The sequence below is a fragment of the Pantherophis guttatus genome, chromosome 4 (assembly GCF_059756535.1).
Source record: "Pantherophis guttatus breed Tessera chromosome 4, ASM5975653v1, whole genome shotgun sequence".
Classification (NCBI taxonomy): domain Eukaryota; kingdom Metazoa; phylum Chordata; class Lepidosauria; order Squamata; family Colubridae; genus Pantherophis; species Pantherophis guttatus.
Window position 1 is genome coordinate 73,247,769 of NC_142066.1, and position 17,777 is coordinate 73,265,545.

The 17,777-nt window shown below is 32.9% G+C and overlaps 1 protein-coding gene across 2 annotated transcripts in view; it reads left to right on the top strand.

Moving 5' to 3' along the window:
• The window catches only part of EGFR (epidermal growth factor receptor), a 205,577-nt gene extending 188,785 nt beyond the window's left edge, over positions 1-16,792 (top strand). The window contains exons 23-28 of one of the 2 annotated variants that reach the window (XM_034416501.3): positions 636-782; positions 5,010-5,107; positions 6,022-6,189; positions 6,376-6,423; positions 6,771-6,876; positions 10,816-16,792. In XM_034416501.3, the coding sequence (XP_034272392.1) occupies positions 636-782; positions 5,010-5,107; positions 6,022-6,189; positions 6,376-6,423; positions 6,771-6,876; positions 10,816-11,201 (953 nt within the window). In that variant the 3' untranslated portion in view covers positions 11,202-16,792. The remainder of the gene's footprint in view (positions 1-635; positions 783-5,009; positions 5,108-6,021; positions 6,190-6,375; positions 6,424-6,770; positions 6,877-10,815) is intronic. The other variant, XM_034416502.3, reaches the window with a different exon arrangement.
• Positions 16,793-17,777: the final 985 nt, after the last annotated feature.

A 17,777-nucleotide genomic window follows, 5' to 3' on the forward strand; every position in this document is an offset into this window, starting at 1 on the left:
CAATAATGTTTATATGGATATTTCCCCCCAAAGTTTCTGATTATTGAAAATCCAGGATTGTTGTTTCTTGCAGCCCATTGTAATGCTAGTAATCATATTCAAATTCATAAAAGCAGCCTATATCATAAATTGCATATATTACAAAAAGAAAAAGAGGAATTTGGCTGTGTGCACCAGTTCAAAATACTGCTAAGCTGCTATTGGTTCATTGAATTAAAACAAAATGCTACTACAGTTCAAAAATTGTGTTAAGACAATTTTTGAGAAAATTTAAGACAAAAACTATTTTTGTCTAAGACAATAATTATTCTACCTGAATTTACCAAAAAAAGAAGAATGTATTGGGTTCAGATATAAAGTGATGCTTTAAAGAAATTGAATAGTGTTTTTGCTTTTCTGAAATATAACATTAGAAAATAATTTCATTCTTTTTAAGAAGATTATTCTTTTATGTCAATTGGAAAACAAACAAATGGTAATGAGCCCTTAGTGCTTGAAATCATTAACATTAACAATATTCAATTCATTGAAACTTGTTCCTTGAGCAAATAATCAAGTTATTACATGCTATTAGTATTTGGCTTTCTAGTTTACTGGATGAGCCTTTCAACTTTCTGTGGTGCTCTATATTTCAGGTGTTACTGTTTGGGAATTAATGACATTTGGATCTAAACCATATGATGGTATTCCAGCCAGTGAGATTTCCTCTGTCTTGGAGAAAGGAGAACGGTTGCCTCAGCCCCCTATATGTACAATTGATGTGTATATGATCATGGTCAAATGTAAGTCATTCCTGTCTATCAACCAAATTACTTTCACTTGTTTGCTTTAAATAGAGTATTCACTCTTCTAAATACATCTAACATTTGATCATAGTTGCAATTTATTTATTGCAAGCTTTCTGGCATAATCCTGTCTTTTTTTTTTTTTAATTTGATTTATATGCCACCCTTCTCCGGAGACTCAGGGTGGCTTACAATGCATTAAGCAATAGCCTTCATACTTTTGTATATTTATACAAAGTCAGTTTATTGCCCCCACAAACTGGGTCCTCAGTTTACCTACCTTAGAAAGGATGGAAGGCTGAGTCAACCTTGAGCCTGGTGAGATTCGAATTTACAGTAATTGCAGACAGCTGGTGTTAATCTAGTCTGCTGAGCCACCAGGCCCCCTGGTCTTCTGCTTCTGTACAAAATAATGTACAGTTTTAGGTGGATTAATCTTACTCATATTCTTCCATATTCTCTATGTATGATGCTATCAAACTAAAGGCTGATGCTTCGTATGAACAATTGGTTATTCATTCATAAACCACTTCCATTATTAAAGAACTTTTCCCAAAAAATTAGCTTGAAAAGGAAAATATTGTAATTGATTATCCAGTTGCAAAGATATATGTGTAGCAGTGCAAATTTGAATTAGGACTAGAAGACCTAAATTTGAATCCCTATACAACGTTCATTGACTGCTTTCACATATATTATTACTCAGCATTACAAAGTTGTTAATTACAGTGATATATAAAATTGTTCTGATGGATCCAGTGGAAAAATGGTTCAATAACTATAATTTTAAAAAATAATATTCAGTGTATCATAATAAGAGAACTAAGAAATCCACTTCTCTTAGCAGGAAATGCAAGATTAGCCAAAGTATGAAAAATAATTGTAGACATCACTGTAATATTTGTTTCTCTAGAAACCAATAACTGAATTCTAAAAATAGAAAATGCATCAAAAAGACCTGTAAATTATTATCTCAGCTGGAGAGACAAAAGCAATCCTTCAGATACCAAGATCAAAGACAGGCTGGATAGATATAGAAAATCACTTTGAATTGTAATTGGAAATAATCTGGACCCAGTTGAGATCCTTTAATACTGAAGAACACATGTTATTCATGAGTGGATATGCAATATCAGCTACGATCAAATATGTTCAATTCACCTAACTGAAATGTTCAAGCAGAGAAATACAAAAGTTGTATTTTTCTGAAAGGGTGTCACTCTCTTTTTGCTTGCAAATGTATGAGATATCCAAATTGTTATCAAATGTTATGCAACTCAAAAGACTTCCTGGCAGAAGATTGGAGGTCATTTCCAATTTTGACTTAAAAATTAGTGACTTTGATACTAGCTTTTTTAAATTTTAATTTTTAATTTTTAAAAAAATATTATAATGCAGAAATATTTATTTTCAGAAGTGATTGTTCCAGAACAGCCTTTATATACTGTAGCTCTATAGATAGATAGGAGATCTCAGATTGCCGTTTATTTTTTTTTTACATATGATTTTAATGCTTTGATATTTACAGAAGGAAGGAAGATGGGGTTTTAGTAGGATTCTAACTAGCTGTAATAATTCTTTCTAGACAGTAAAAAACATTTACAAATAGCCCACAAGGTGGCATAAAAACACTTCATTCTGAATTTTGGACAATTTAGTCTGCTGATACATTCAAAGCTGAACCAATAGATACATTTTGGAAATTCAAATGAAGATTAATTATTAGTTCTTTGCAAAACATTAGCCTGAAAAAAAGATATTAATACAGTTATTAAACTATTAAAGCATTTGGGTAGACAGGATTTGTGCTGTTTAAACATTTTATTAGATTATAGAATAAAATACAAAAGCAAGTAGGAAGGCACAGTGGGGGGAAGAAGGGGAAAGAGAAATGAGGAAGGATTGGGGTGGGGAGGGGGAAAAAAGTGTTGACTTCCGGCTCCCTCTGTTGCAGTAAAATACATAAAGCATTAACATCAAACCACATTTTACTTTTCCATAATAATATAAACTAGTCATTTCTATAAAAACAAATCAATCTTATCAGTAAAACCCAAAATCAAAGTTTCATTTTTTCTCACCAATCCAGAAGCAGTCTCCATGTAGCAACAAAAGTGTTATATATATATTTTTGTTTAATCAATTTAGCCATTTCTGCCAACTCCATCAACTTCTGTAACCATTTGTCCAGAGTGGGAGGTCCTTCCATTTTTGTGCACACTGTAGTCTCGCTGCTGTCAACATGTATAAGATCAAACTTCCGAATTTTTTCTCCAAGTCTTTTTCCATTAAACCCAAAAGAAAAGTTTCTGGTTTCATCTTTATCTTTGTTTTAAGAATTTTCTGTATTAAAATATGAATCTTACTCCAAAATTTCTTTGCTTTATCACATGTCCACAATAAATGATAAAAAGTCCCTTCTTTATTTTTACACATCCAACATTAATTTGAAATACCTTTATATGTTCTAGATAATTTATCAGCTTTAAATACCAGCAATACATCATCTTATAGAAAAAAAAATTTAAATTATAGTTTAGTGTAAATTTTAAATCTTTCGTCCACATATTTTCCCATTGTTCAAGCATCACATTATATCCAAAATTTCTTGCTCGTTGACTCATATAATGTTTTACATGTTCACTTTCCAAATTCAATTTCAGTAACATTTTATAAATCATAGCAATAATATGTTTGTCACTACCACACAGTAAGATTTTCAATTCATTTGTAATGAAATCAAACACATAACTCTTTTTATCTAATTTAAATCTTTCTTTCAGTTGTTGATATGTAAACCAGTGGCTAGGTAGGGTTTATGAATGTTTATGATATGCTTGAAATCTATTAATGACATCAAGACACAAAGCTTCATTTATAGGTTATGTTTTTGTATTATTTTTTAAAAATGTATGGCATAGCAGCGTACATACTATATCAAGTCTTTGGTGCTACAAGTTTTGTTTTATCTTGTTTTACTGGTTTTTCAAGTTGTCATTTTGAAAATCTCTAAAATCCTTAAATAGTTATTTAGGTAATTTCCAAAAGTGATTAGGAAGTGAGCTTAATGTCATTTAAAAGGCTCTGCCATGTTTGAGAGCACTATGCATTCAAAACATGGGAAAGAACTGTCCTGCAGTCTCCTTGTAGGAGTAGCCATCCAGAGCACAAATGGGCAATCTCCCATCCTTTCCTTATCCAGAGAACTTCCCTGGCTGTATTCCCTGATTCTTCAGCAGTGGTAGGATTCAGCCAGTTCACACCACTTTGGGAGAACCGGTTGTTAACTTGCTGAGCAGTTTGGCAAACTGGTTGTTGAAAGAAGTCATTAGGGCAGAGAACCAGTTGTTAATTTATTTATTTTTTTAATTTGATTTATATGCCGCCCTTCTCGGAAGACTCAGGGCGTTAAGCAATAGCCTTCATACTTTTGTATATTTATACAAAGTCAGCTTATTGCCCCCACAAACTGGGTCCTCATTTCACCTACCTTAGAAAGGATGGAAGGCTGAGTCAACCTTGAGCCTTGGAGAGATTCGAACCAGCAGTAAATTGCAGGCAGCTGTGTTAATAACAGGGTGCTTAGACCACTGTACCAGCAAGGCTCTGGTATTACTTGAATCCCACCACTGTTCTTCAGTCTTTGCTGTGGTCATCGTCTCTGCTCATTCCAAGACATCTTAGTTCACCATTGCTCTCCTGGAGGAATATATAGCCACAGTTTACAAAATCTAAGGAAACAATAAAAATAATTAACATAAAATAACACAGCATCTCAGAGATAAAACTGCCATAATAGTAACAGAAGGTCCTCTGAGCCAGATCTTAAGGACCTTCTGGAACCCAAAGAAAGTAGGCACTGTCCATATCTCTATTTTTTCTCTATTGATTTTCTCTGTCCTGTTTTGCACCCTAATCTGAAATGGGAAACGGCAAGAATTATTCCAACTCTTCCAAGATATTCCAATTTTTCCAATTTTTTCATGGTATTCAAGAAGGGAAATCTAAATACAAAGACTCTGAAATATGCCATCAGATTTTCATTCAACATTGTTATTTTATTATACAGAGTACTTATTATGATTGTTTCAGAATCAGTATTATGATGCATAATTTAAAGTCTTTTTAATAATTTACCTGTTTCCCAGCAAATGATTCTGTACTTTGAAGCCATTTTATGGCCATTTCCCCCATAATTTGTTTGTGTTGTTCCTATTATCACAGGTTGGATGATTGATGCAGAGAGTCGTCCTAAATTCAGAGAGTTAATAGCAGAATTCTCCAAAATGGCTCGGGATCCACAACGCTATCTCGTCATACAGGTGCTGACCATGAATAACATGGTGTTCACTTTTCAAGCAAAATAGTACAACGGGCTCCAAATTTTTTAAAAATTAAATGGACAAGTGGTATCAAACTGTTTTGAAATTCTTATATTTTAAGTACCGGTAGGTCAGTAAAAACACTGTAAAATAATAGTCATTTCTAAATCTAAAAGCAAAGGTATGAATATGTTGGTTTCATTTTAAACAATATTTCGTATTCAATACACTTGAACTGATTCTGATTATCTAAATCAGCACTTTGTAATCCCAATTTAAACTTTGAAAGTTATGTATTATAATGGCATACATTGATCTAAAATGCTGCATACCGATGATCAGGCTCTTGGTTCACAGATTGCATTCTATCCAGATATGTAATAAATACAAAGAAATTATAATTTATGGAAAAGGAGTTTTATTTTAAAACTAAGAACAAGAGAAAAAAATTACATTTTAACCTATTTTCATATAGAAAGAGACATTGAATAAGCTGACTAAATCTCTCTAACCACCATTCAATTCCCTCAGAATTTTATTACCAAAGAAATAAAATAAAAACCAACTTCTAGCTAGAAAGCTTAGGGTTTTCTGCTTTGGCTAAATATTTGAATAATGTATATGGAATCAAAATATTTCAGGTGGCTTCCATATCTTCTCTGGAGTCCTTATCTAAGAGTCTTTCTTCTCAGACAATAGTAACCAAATGCTGGATAAAGTACCTTTTATCTTTAGAGTAATTTACAGTATTTCCCAAGAATATAGAACCATTCTTCATCTCAGTCTAAATTTATTTTTTATTGTTGATTGGTTGGAATATTTTTGATAATGATATTTTAACACTCAAATTGTAGTAAGACTTAATGTTATAGAGGTGCAGTTATTCATCCTAACTGGAATTTGTTTCTGAGTAGGGAGATGAAAGGATGCACCTGCCCAGCCCAACAGATTCCAAATTTTACCGGAGTCTAATGGAAGAAGAAGACATGGAAGATATTGTGGATGCAGATGAATACCTAATTCCCCATCAAGGATTTTTCAGCAGCCCATCAAACTCACGAACACCTCTCTTAAGCTCATTGGTATGGGACTGTTTCTAAAGTAAATTCCATAGTCAGGGGGTCATAATTAAAAATGTTGGAGGTTGGCCCACAAACTTGGAGATTCACAGTTACTTCAAATGGGGGGGGGCTTCTATGTTTAGCATGAAATGGTCTAATATTCTTCATCTGTTAAAATTCATGAAACATTTTTCTCTTTTATTTTAGAGTGCTACAAGCAATAATTCTGCAGTAATGTGCATAGATAGGAATGGGGTAAGTTTGATCAATTCGGAGCCATGGAGAGTAACGTCTGAATTGTTTCATGGTTGTTGTTGGGTTTTTTTTGCCATCCATTAGAATATAAATAAGCAAGTCATTGTTTGGAATTAGATTGCCTTTTTATCTCAACAATGGATTGAATCTTATTATTATTAATCTTTTGATTTTGTTACATTGTACTATGTTAATTTATTTGATTCTTTTTGTTAGTTTTTATTGTTTTAAATGTGGTTTTATATTCTGTAAGCCACCTTAAGTCGCCATGGGCGAATAGGCGGCAATATAAATTAAATAAATAAATAAATAAATAAATAATAAAATCTGAACTTTATTACAATTAGCAGGGACATCCAGTGAGAGAACACAGCTTTGTCCAGAGGTACAGTTCAGATCCAACTGGAGTTTTCCTAGATGACAGTCTGGATGATGGCTTTCTCCCTGCTCCAGGTAAATACACAGACTCTGTTGAACCTTTGTGTTCTTCTCTGATAACATTAATCAAATGAAGAATAAGTTTTTGAATGTGATCCTGTGGAAACCATCAAAGCACCATTTAAAATTAGACAGTCGGGTTTATTAGGTTAATCACAAAAATTCCATTTAGAAGAAGGTAGATATTAAAACTTACAAAATAAATGCAGATAAAAATAAACAATAACCAAGTAATGTGATTGGTTATAATGGATTTTACAAACAGTAAAACAATGTAGCCACATTCAAACACAGAGATGGCTAACAACAGCTGTACCAAATAATCAAAACATTTACTAAGGGGGCTACGAAATATAGCAATCTATTTATATAAAATGGACAATGCAAATATACATAAATTGTATTTTCAACTGCTCCTTCGTCGCAAGAACAGAATCTTAAAGAATAAGGGATTTTCCTGAACTTTCCTTCAAGAATGGTTGTTAGAAGTAAGTTAAAACAACCTGAGGCTAATAGTATCTTAAATGTGGAAGTGAATATTTGCTGGTCTAAATACTTTGCTGGTCTAAAATAGTGTGATTGACTGCTGAAAAAGATATCCAAGGCCAACAAAATCTAATTATCTTTCTCTTTCTATAATACTTTATTTAAGGCTTGACATTATTAGTAATATGTCCTATAAAAACCATAACCCTACAATAATTTATTTTGCTTAAGTCAATTTAAAATTATCAGCCAGGATCAAGGAGATTAGGTTCACATAAAAAATAAAATAATACTTTCAGCCAGAAGTAAAATAAACAGCCACATGCTGGTTTCTGCTTTAATCACACCAACTTCATGAGCACCAACGTTAGACACACTTCACACCATTTGGAAAATAATCCTTAGGAAATTACTTTGTAATTTCAAACATATTTGTAGCAAAAGTGCTCAGTAATTATTTAATGATTTAGGCCCATATAGCTCCTTTGCTCATTCTTTTGCTACAAGTATCTTTACAGCAGCTGGTATAAATAATGTCCTAGAATAATTAAAACAATTTTGGGGAATTGTTAACAATATAATCCTATGCTTACCAAATGAGTCAAATAAATATTTCTATTATTTATTTGTTTGTTTGTTTGTTCAGTTAGGTGCTCATTCAGTTGTCATGCATAGAATCTAGACTGCCACGTATTTAATTTTAGTTTGGGAATAATTTTTTCCAATGCTTCCTCTGTATAATAATCAGCCAAAGTATGCAAAGCTGGTTTGAAACCAACTGGTACATATTAACTACTATATGCTTTGCATATAAAAGGACCTCACTGTGTTTATAAATGTGTTTTGGTGGATGGTATATGAAGTTACTTAACTTAGTCACAAAATAATTGTTAAATAAGTTAAATAGCAAGACTATCATGATACAGCTCTGCCTAACATGGACAGGAATTTCTCTGGAGTAATGTCCTTTCACACTCCCTGAGATTTTTAATTTAGAATTTTCATAAACTTTTGCATATTGACTGCAGCAAGCATCTGTCTACAGTAGAATTTTTAAATCAGTACCATTCTAGATCTAGAATAAAATAAAATGCATACAGTCAGACTTGGCTTTAACAATATTATTTTCCACTATATGTTATGTATGATTAAAGCATGATCCATAATCTAGCTTTGGGCTCTAAAACCTATCTACTCATTAGCCAACATATGAACAAAATACAACCCAATATATGTTTGTTATAAGTATCCTGGGCACAAAGTGTGCCATTTAGTGTATATTTAAAGAGGGATGCATCTCTAAATTGGCAGGCAAATCTGAATTGCTTTTTTACAAATAGACATTATAATAGCAAAGCTGCACTCCCTTGAAATCGGAGCAATATGATCCATGAAGGTAAATCTGAAATAAACTCTGGATAGTCAGTTGATGGCATATAAATTTAATAAGTAAATAAACAAACAGATGCTAACAGCAGCATCCATAATTCCAGATTATTAAATATCTATATACCACTAAAAGTCTCATTCCTATAACCTTTAATTGGTCATATGTTTTCTGTATACTACTAAATTTCTCATTCCTGGCTGAAACAATGCACGATAGGGCAGTTTTGAACCAAGGTAGTTCAAATGAGCTAACTTATAGAATGTGTCCAAGATTTGGGATCTATGACTGCAGAGTGAATGAAATGTGGGAAAGTTGTGGCTGTTTCAGTGCTGCTGAGCTACTACTGTGTCACATGGTACTCATTTTGAATGTTTTGCAATCGTTTTCCAGCTATTCTCTCAATCCCCTTTTTCCTCACCAGCCATACCTGCCTGCTGGCCTTGGGTAGGGTAATGATGATTTAATAGCTGACCAGCTGCTGTAATGCTGTAATACTGAAATGCTGTAATCATGATGTAATGATAGGAATGAGTCAGCAGGGTTATTTGACTGTTACTACTTTAAGAGTCTGTATTATAAGAGAGGCCCTGTTGGGGCATATCTCTCTCTCCGTGTGTGCTTCCATGCTGTATTTGCTCCTGGGTTGTCTCACATAGTCATACTGTGCGCACTTTGACAGGGTTGTAATTTCTTGCTGGCTTTCTCACTAACTTTCACCCTTACCACAAGTAAAGTAAACAGAAAAGCTAGAAGGAATTCAAAGATGAGTAGGCAGGCCAGCAGAAGGAAGGAAGCAAGCAAGAATGGTTTTCAATGTTCCTTGCCAGCTTCCTCCCTTGCCTGCCTATGGGGAAGCCAGAAGAAGTTAGAAGTCACTCCCATTGCTTTTTGCCCACCCATAGTAATTCAGTTTCTCTGTTTAAGTAAGGAAATGTCTCAAAATGATGACCCAATGGGCATAAATTGTTTAGCCATTTATAATTTCAGCAGTGATAAATCATTACCTGGAGATTTGATTTAATCATAATCTCCAATTTTCTCTTTAGACTACTGAATAAGGAGAGGAAACATAAATCTACTTTTTGATGGTAACTGAAGTTACAAACAGAATCTAGTCATTTGTTCCCAGTTGTTGCATTAAAATCACCAATAAGGATTATTTTAAAAAAAGAATAAGAAAATAATACATTTCTTAAATACACCTTTATGTTGGGGGCGATAATGTTAATGTAAGAAAGATCTTCTATAGTCAGCACTGTTATATTATCTTTATCCAACATCACTTCATGAAGCCTTGTAATAATGTCCTGTTAATTTTGTTTTGTCTTTTAGACTTTTGTTTGTTTTTCAATGTCTTGTAGACTTTTGTTTTCCTAACTGCTGTCCTATCTGCCTGAGATTTTTACTAGTAATCCCATTTCATCCCTTCCAACCTATATAATAAATTGTCCATGTTGTACCTGGATTCCATTTGTTCATAGGGAGTTTAATATTGAAATGTGTCCTGGCTTCATTAACAATAATCCCTGAGAATAAATTTTGTACATAAAGTTTCATGTAAACCCAGAAATAGAGCCATAGAAAAAACACTAGAGAAGCAGAAAAATAAAATGAGAGTTCAAAAACAAACTCATAAAAAGATTTTTGCAACTAGGAAATGTGTTGTGACTTCTCAGAGCACTATTGCTTCAGTGACTTTACATAGACCTGCCAGGTGCAGCTACCTCTTTGTGTTACCAAATACTGTTATAATGCTTTTATTTTGCTAGTTTGTCATCAGAGGCCAGCATTCACAAGGGCTATGTGAAGGAGACTCATTTGATTTTAAAGAAGATACATCTTTACAAATGAATAAAATTAATTGCATATTGTGCTGTTTGTAATATATAAATTTGATTTTTAAAATGCAGTAATTACATAAGTTAGCATGATGTCTGTCTCCAGAAGGCTGTATCAATTGAATAATTGATGAACAATGCCTCATTAATAGAAATTTGCAATTAAATAAAGATAACATGTTGAGTCATATATACAGTTCTTAATACATGTTTTATATTGTCTTTCTAAAATCATTTCAGAATATGTAAACCAGCAAATGACCCCAAAAGAAGCAAGTGCATCAGCTTCTATGGTACAGAATCCAGTCTACAATACTTTCTCCCTTCCGATTGATCCAAAGCCTATGAATGATGCAAATCATCAAAAGCTGCACAACACAGCACTGGATAACCCAGAATATCTCAATACAAGCCTCTCACCTTTGGCTAACACAGTTTTTGATAGCTCCTCCTACTGGGACCAGACAGTCAACCACCAAATCAATCTGGACAATCCAGACTATCAGCAAGACTTCTTGCCCAGAGACAACAAGCCTAATGGCATTGTTAAACTTCCTCCAGCCGAGAATCCAGAATACTTAAGGGTAGTAATGCCAAAAAATGAATACATTGAAGCCTCAGCATGACCATGGTAGAGATTTTATATTGTCTCAGCAATGCAGGAAAGAAACACAGATGAAATAGTTGTTTGCTATATAGAAACAGACTATGGTTAGATTAAAAATCATTACATTTTGTAGTACACTTTTATCTTCCAAGTGTCTGTACAGTTTCAGCAAGTTTTTGCCTAGAATTTCATTTATTTCTATGTTTACAAAAGATGCAACAAAGAACCAAGAAATATCAACCAGCAAGCAATGTTTTTTCTTAAGCTATATATAAGCACAGCATTTTTCTGAATATTAACTGCTGTATTAAGCATCCACCTTAAGTCCTTTTGATACAGTATCTGATACAGTATATAGGTCATTTGTGGTACTTCTTTAAAAAGCCTTTATGAAAAGAAAATGACAAGTTTATGCCATGTGGATCATAGTGAGAGGAGCACAGGGTAAGTGGAAGGATTTAAGACTCAAATCGTTTTGCCAGTCTCCTTAATAGAGTTACCAGCAGTTTGATTTAAAGAGAAGCTTGTTCTTATGCTTCAGTCCGGCTATTTGAACACCAGCTTATTTGCTATTTTATTTGCAATGAAAATAGTACTTTTTAAATGTGAGAATTCTGCTCAATATAACCTTTGATTACATTGGGAGAAAGAATGCCTAGTTCTTCATACAGCAGCATACACTGCCACTACTACTGTTGGGAAATTCTGCAGGTTTCAATTCAGGAATGTTGATAAAATTCAAAAAGTTAGACATTCAGGAATGATCATCAGGTACTCTGTCGCATGTCTCTGTAATACTTACTCCAGGTATGAGCAGCATTGTTGTCTGTTGTGGTTTTGTGATTGTATCTTAGTTTCATGATTTTAAAGATATGAAAATTGAACTTAAATATCTGCAAATGGAAAACATTGACTCTTGTTTTGCACATACAAACATTCCACTTCACTGCCTTGCTACATTTAAATGTAGCATATATATAAAGTGGTGAGGAAATGCCATTTGGCTAAAATTTAATTATTACATACATAACTGCATGCACTAAGGATGGATCTTGGGGAAATCTATTACAAAAACTGAAAAAAAATTATGCTGTGACTCAACATCCATTTATTATGAATTTATGAAATTATTGGTAGAGAAAAAATATTAATCTTGGCGATAATTGCATTGAGGAGAGATATTTCTGTACCAAAATTCATCATTATACGATAAATAAAACCAGGAGTTGTATGAAGCATAATTCAGCAGCTGCATTTAAACAGGTAAATTAACTTATTTTCCCAAAATTTCCCATCAATGTAGGATGGTTTTCAGGCCAACCTGATCATTATATATTAACCTGATGTTCCAATAATACAATGCTTGTACCTATTTTTACTCAGAACTAAGTTCAACTGAATTCAATACAGTTATCTCTCTAATAGTATATAGGATTGCATTCTAGTAGTGTAACCAGTATAGGCCTAATTTTAAAATAAGATCTATTATGAAATTTGGTGGGATTTATTTCTGTACTAATATGCATAATGTTGTAGCTTGACTAAGCCTGGCTCCATTGACTCTCCTGGTCTCTTATCTCCTAGGAGAGGGTGGCAATGCTGTGTAATACTGTTATCCCTCTTAGTTTGAGTTTATGACTGATATAAAGCCACTATATAACAATGTCCATATTGTTCAAATAACGGTGAACATAATCATTATAATCCCTGGTTTAATTACAAATGAAAAATCATTGAGCAATAACTATTCCTCTTTTTAAGGATACTATAAATTCTGCTAGTAAAATACATGTGGAAAGTAGCCCTGGGTATAATTTATTATTTTGGATTATATGCCAGGAAATATAAGGTAAAAATCATCACATGGTGTTTGAAAAAAACAAATCACACACATGAATGTATCATCAAAATGTTAGTGATGTTCTAAATAGTTCGCTATGAAGCACAAATCATCATGAATATCTATTCTTTACAATGTTGTTGACTTGGCTCTGGGTAATGGAAATTAAAGGCTATAGAAACTATAAATATATCTGGAAACTCTGAATTGGAGAAAACAAATCCAGTATCTTATTGTGAAAGTATTTCAAATATTTTACATATTAATTGCATAGAAGAAACAATAATTCCTTTCCAGATTTAAAGTTGCCTGCATATATGCTGATGATGGATGCTATCTATTTGATTGTATCAAATTTTCAGCAATTCTATGAACCATCTCTCTCCACATTGTATAACTTATTTTACTTGTATTATGATCTGGCAGTGTTGGCTTTGATTATAACTAGCAGCCATGTTTTTATGGTGGCCTCATTTCCTTTTACTAATGATTCCGAACTTAACTGCATTTTCCAGTAAGTTTGGCCAAAATATATAAGGGAAAATGATTCTGGCTCTATGTTTAGTTTTATATGCTCCATATTTGCTTGTTTGTCACATTTGCTATATAAGGAATGTGCAAGAGCCTTTTCCAACACCATAGCTTGAACAAGTCAGTTTTTTTCATAGTCCAACTTTTGCAGCCATAGGTAACTATGGAAAATATGATAGTGTGAGCTAATTCTTGTTTAGTTGCCAAAATGCATACGTACTACATACATGAAATGAGCTGTATATTCATTTCCTGCTCTAATTTGCAGGAATTTGCCACAATTCTGTACCATTTTTATGCATTCTATATGCATGATGTGAAGTAAACAAATTATTTTGCTTATATAGCAGGAGATATACAATGTAAAACCACTTTGGATTGCTACATGTAATCATTTTTCCTTTGAAAACTGATACTGATTCCCAAGCGAAAGATTTGTGTAAATTGTGGTTATGTAGGAAGTCATCCTAAGTGCAAGATATCTTGCATTTCTGAACAATGATTTCATTTTGGGGACTTGGATAATAAAAGAAAAACTATTACCTACCTCTTCAATGTCAACAGTTGTTAACATGCTCTAATTTTCTATGATTTATATTTCTCTGTGAGAAAATACATTAGAAAAAGTGACAATTGTCTTTTGTTTGTTCTTCTCAGCCATGTTTAAATTGTGTATCAATAGTGTGATCTATATATCATGCTTCCAAGGGACAACCCTGCAGATGTAGAATCTTCAGTTGCTGTTAAATATATTTCTTTCTCTTTAAGATTCATATTACCTTAAAACTTTTTATAAAACTTTTCATATTCTTTAAAATTCACTTTTTATCTGATATCAGATTTTTTAAAATAAGTCTTTTTAGAAAAAACAATCATATAGCTACACTACACTAAAATACATTTCTTTTTACATAAAAATGGATATTTGAATGCTAGAACTGACTAGAGGACAATGTCCTGCTAGAGGACATTGTCAAGAAGACATTCTTGTTATAAATTCATAAATAGAAAAATAGTTATTACAATTTTCATAGGTTCTCATTATTAATGTTAGAGAACATTTGTGATTGGGCATGATTAGAGTAGACTTCTCCTTTAAACAACGAGGTATGTAGAGCAACATCAGTAAGTGAATGGCAAAAATTGCTCATCTCTTTTTAAGATAGGCTTCAATGGAAACTTCAACATTAATATGGATCCAGGGGAATGGTAATACGACAGCCATTTTCATTAGATGGTGTTTAAGAGGCTGGACTGCTACCAGAGAGACCCAGAAAGACTTCCTGGGTAACCTTTAGCTCAACCTAGTTCAAAAGTTGCTTGGAGAAAATGAAAGGAAGGGAATATTCTATATACTATATAACTTTTCCAAAGAAAAGGTAGGATATAAAGATAATTTTAAAAGTACAGAACTCTACTATAAAAATAAAGGGAATTGTATAGTTTTGATAAAATTTATATAATTCCAATGGAAGAAAATATCTGTAGCTCAGGGTTGAATTGTGGAGTCCTTGATGTTCTTTGTGCTTGCAGATGTTTTATTTCCCAACTAGGCAACATCAACAGCACTACAATGCACTATTTAGAAAAAGTCAACTTCTGTGACCAGATTCACTAAGGAAAAACTGTGTACACAACATGTAGGTATATATGTAGGTAGCTATTTGCTGTATAACAATGTAATTTGCTAGCTAGGAACGGGGTACATATTCTGGCCCAGAGCTCATAAGTGTTTCACCAGGAATTAGAAACTGAATTCAAAACGATCCTGTGGAATTATTGTGAGATCATTAAAATACATTAGCTTTATGTAGAGATTAAAATAGGTCTATAAAGTATATGTAGTGTTTGTTTAGCTTTCAAACCACTGACTTGCATTTCTGTCCCAAATGGACTTTGTGCAGGAATAATATCAGTTATACAAGAATAATGCAGAATGCATATCATTAGCTTGAGCATTGTAAATATAGTCATCTATGAAAGCAGTTTGTATACCAATTGAGAAATTCTAATCCAATTAATTGGAGCAATAGACAAATTAAGAAATAACACAAATAAATAAATGCCACATTTTGTATTGGTGTTCATTGTTAATCTGTGTATATCAAGTGATGAAAAATATTTGTATAATTCTTTTCCATCTTTTAATATGAGGAATGTATTGTAATATAGCGTATTACATTTGTTGTGTGATAAAGGACAGCCTTCTGGCGTTATTGATATTGAAAGGTCTGCTTTTGTTTGTTTTTTTAACTTGATACTTGAAATTATGTCAACATGCAGAATGATATGGAAATTAAGAGAATTATTATTATTGTCCCAATGTATTCATATAGAATCATATTCTAGCAAAATTAATGGAAATTGGTCCTTTAAAATGTTGGGGTAAAAATATTATAACAGTTATTTACAGCATAGATTGACCTTTAAGATGTTCATTCCTGCTGTCCTGTCCAATAATCAACAATAACCATACAATCAAGGCAGGGACATTTATTTGAGGCAATCTGGAGAATTTTTGATTTCCAGTGTGTTATTTCTGGATACATTAATAGGTATTCCAGAAGATTATCTTCCCAGTGTTGAAAATACAATAATTCAGAGATATCAGCAGGAAGGAATTAAAATCAGAGATCATATCGAGAGAGAAAAAGACAGACAGAGACTGTGTCTATGCTACAAAATTCCACTGTTTGGTATTATGTAAATGAATTTGTGTCTCTCTAAATAATACTGTTTGATAAAATGCTAGACATTTGAACTACTTTGATCTGCTTTGTCTGCTTTGATTCTTTACAATTCCTAAATTTCCAGGGAAAGAATAAATGGGATTTTTTTCTATATGCTCTGCATTATAAATGTAAATATTCTTTTCTTCATAATCTGAGAGAGAGACAGAGAGAGAAACAGAGACTACTGTACAGAGAAGAGAAAGTGGAAACAGCATTTATGAAATGACAGTAGTGTCTTGATAATTCCATATTAGATTAAACCTAAAGAAATGCATTTTATAAAACTTTTCAAAAGAAGCACTTTGTAAAAAAGAAATGGCCACTTTAATATTTTATGTTTTTTCTTACAGTCCATTCTGGAAGTGGCAGTGGCATAAGCTACCAATATTATTTTTAATGCAAAATACTTTTAGTCGTAAATTTCACATTCCTTGTTTTCAGAAATAACTGTAATTTGTTTTTAAGCATGGTTGTTTGTATCTCAATAAAGCCTATGAAACAACCCTCTTTCAATTTGTTATTATTTAAAGATGTGGGTTTAGGCAATCACTTTTTAGGTAGTGGTCATATAGCCATTAGATTTTTCAGGAGACAAAATCTGGGACACCCTACTATCTGTCAGCCACTATGTGAGAGTAAAAAAATTCAGAACCAGAATTTCATTATTTTCAGGCACATAGAAGATACTCAGGTCACATTTTTCTGCTTCTGGAAAGAATTGCTATACTTTAAAAGCACCTAATAAGGAACTAAAATATGCTAGTCACTACTGGAATGAATTCATTGATAAATAGACGGATTTTAATTCTCAATTGCGGTCATATAATGAAATATTATATTGAAAAACTACAATATCCTGTAATGTAATGTAAACCACCACAGATAGCATACCACAAATCAATGAAATATACTATATTTTAGTGGATATTATATGACATCTATTCTTCAGTATGATCTGTATGTGTGTTTTGCATACATATGTATGCATATATGTACTTTTATATATACATTATATGTATATATAATGTATATATAAATATATATACATGTAATACATGAGGAGCCTGATAGTACAGTGGTTTAAAGCACCCTGTTATTAATACAGCTGCCTGCAATTACTGCAGTTTCGAATCTTACCAGGCTCAAGGTTGACTCAGCCTTCCATCCTTTCTAAGGTAGGTTAAATGAGGACCCAGTTTGTGGGGGCAATAAGCTGACTTTGTATAAATATACAAAGTATGAAGGCTATTGCTTAACGCATTGTAAGCGTTTTGTTCTGGAGATGAGTGTCTTGGCTACGGAGTTGACTTCCTCACACACCTCAACAGCCTACACCCCAAAATACAGTTCACCATGGAAATAGAAGCGAACAACCAACTTCCCTTCCTGGATGTCTTAGTCTACAAAAAATCCAATGGCTCCCTAGGACACACCATCTACCAGAAGAAAACACATACAAACCTCTATCTGCACGCACTCTCACACCACCACC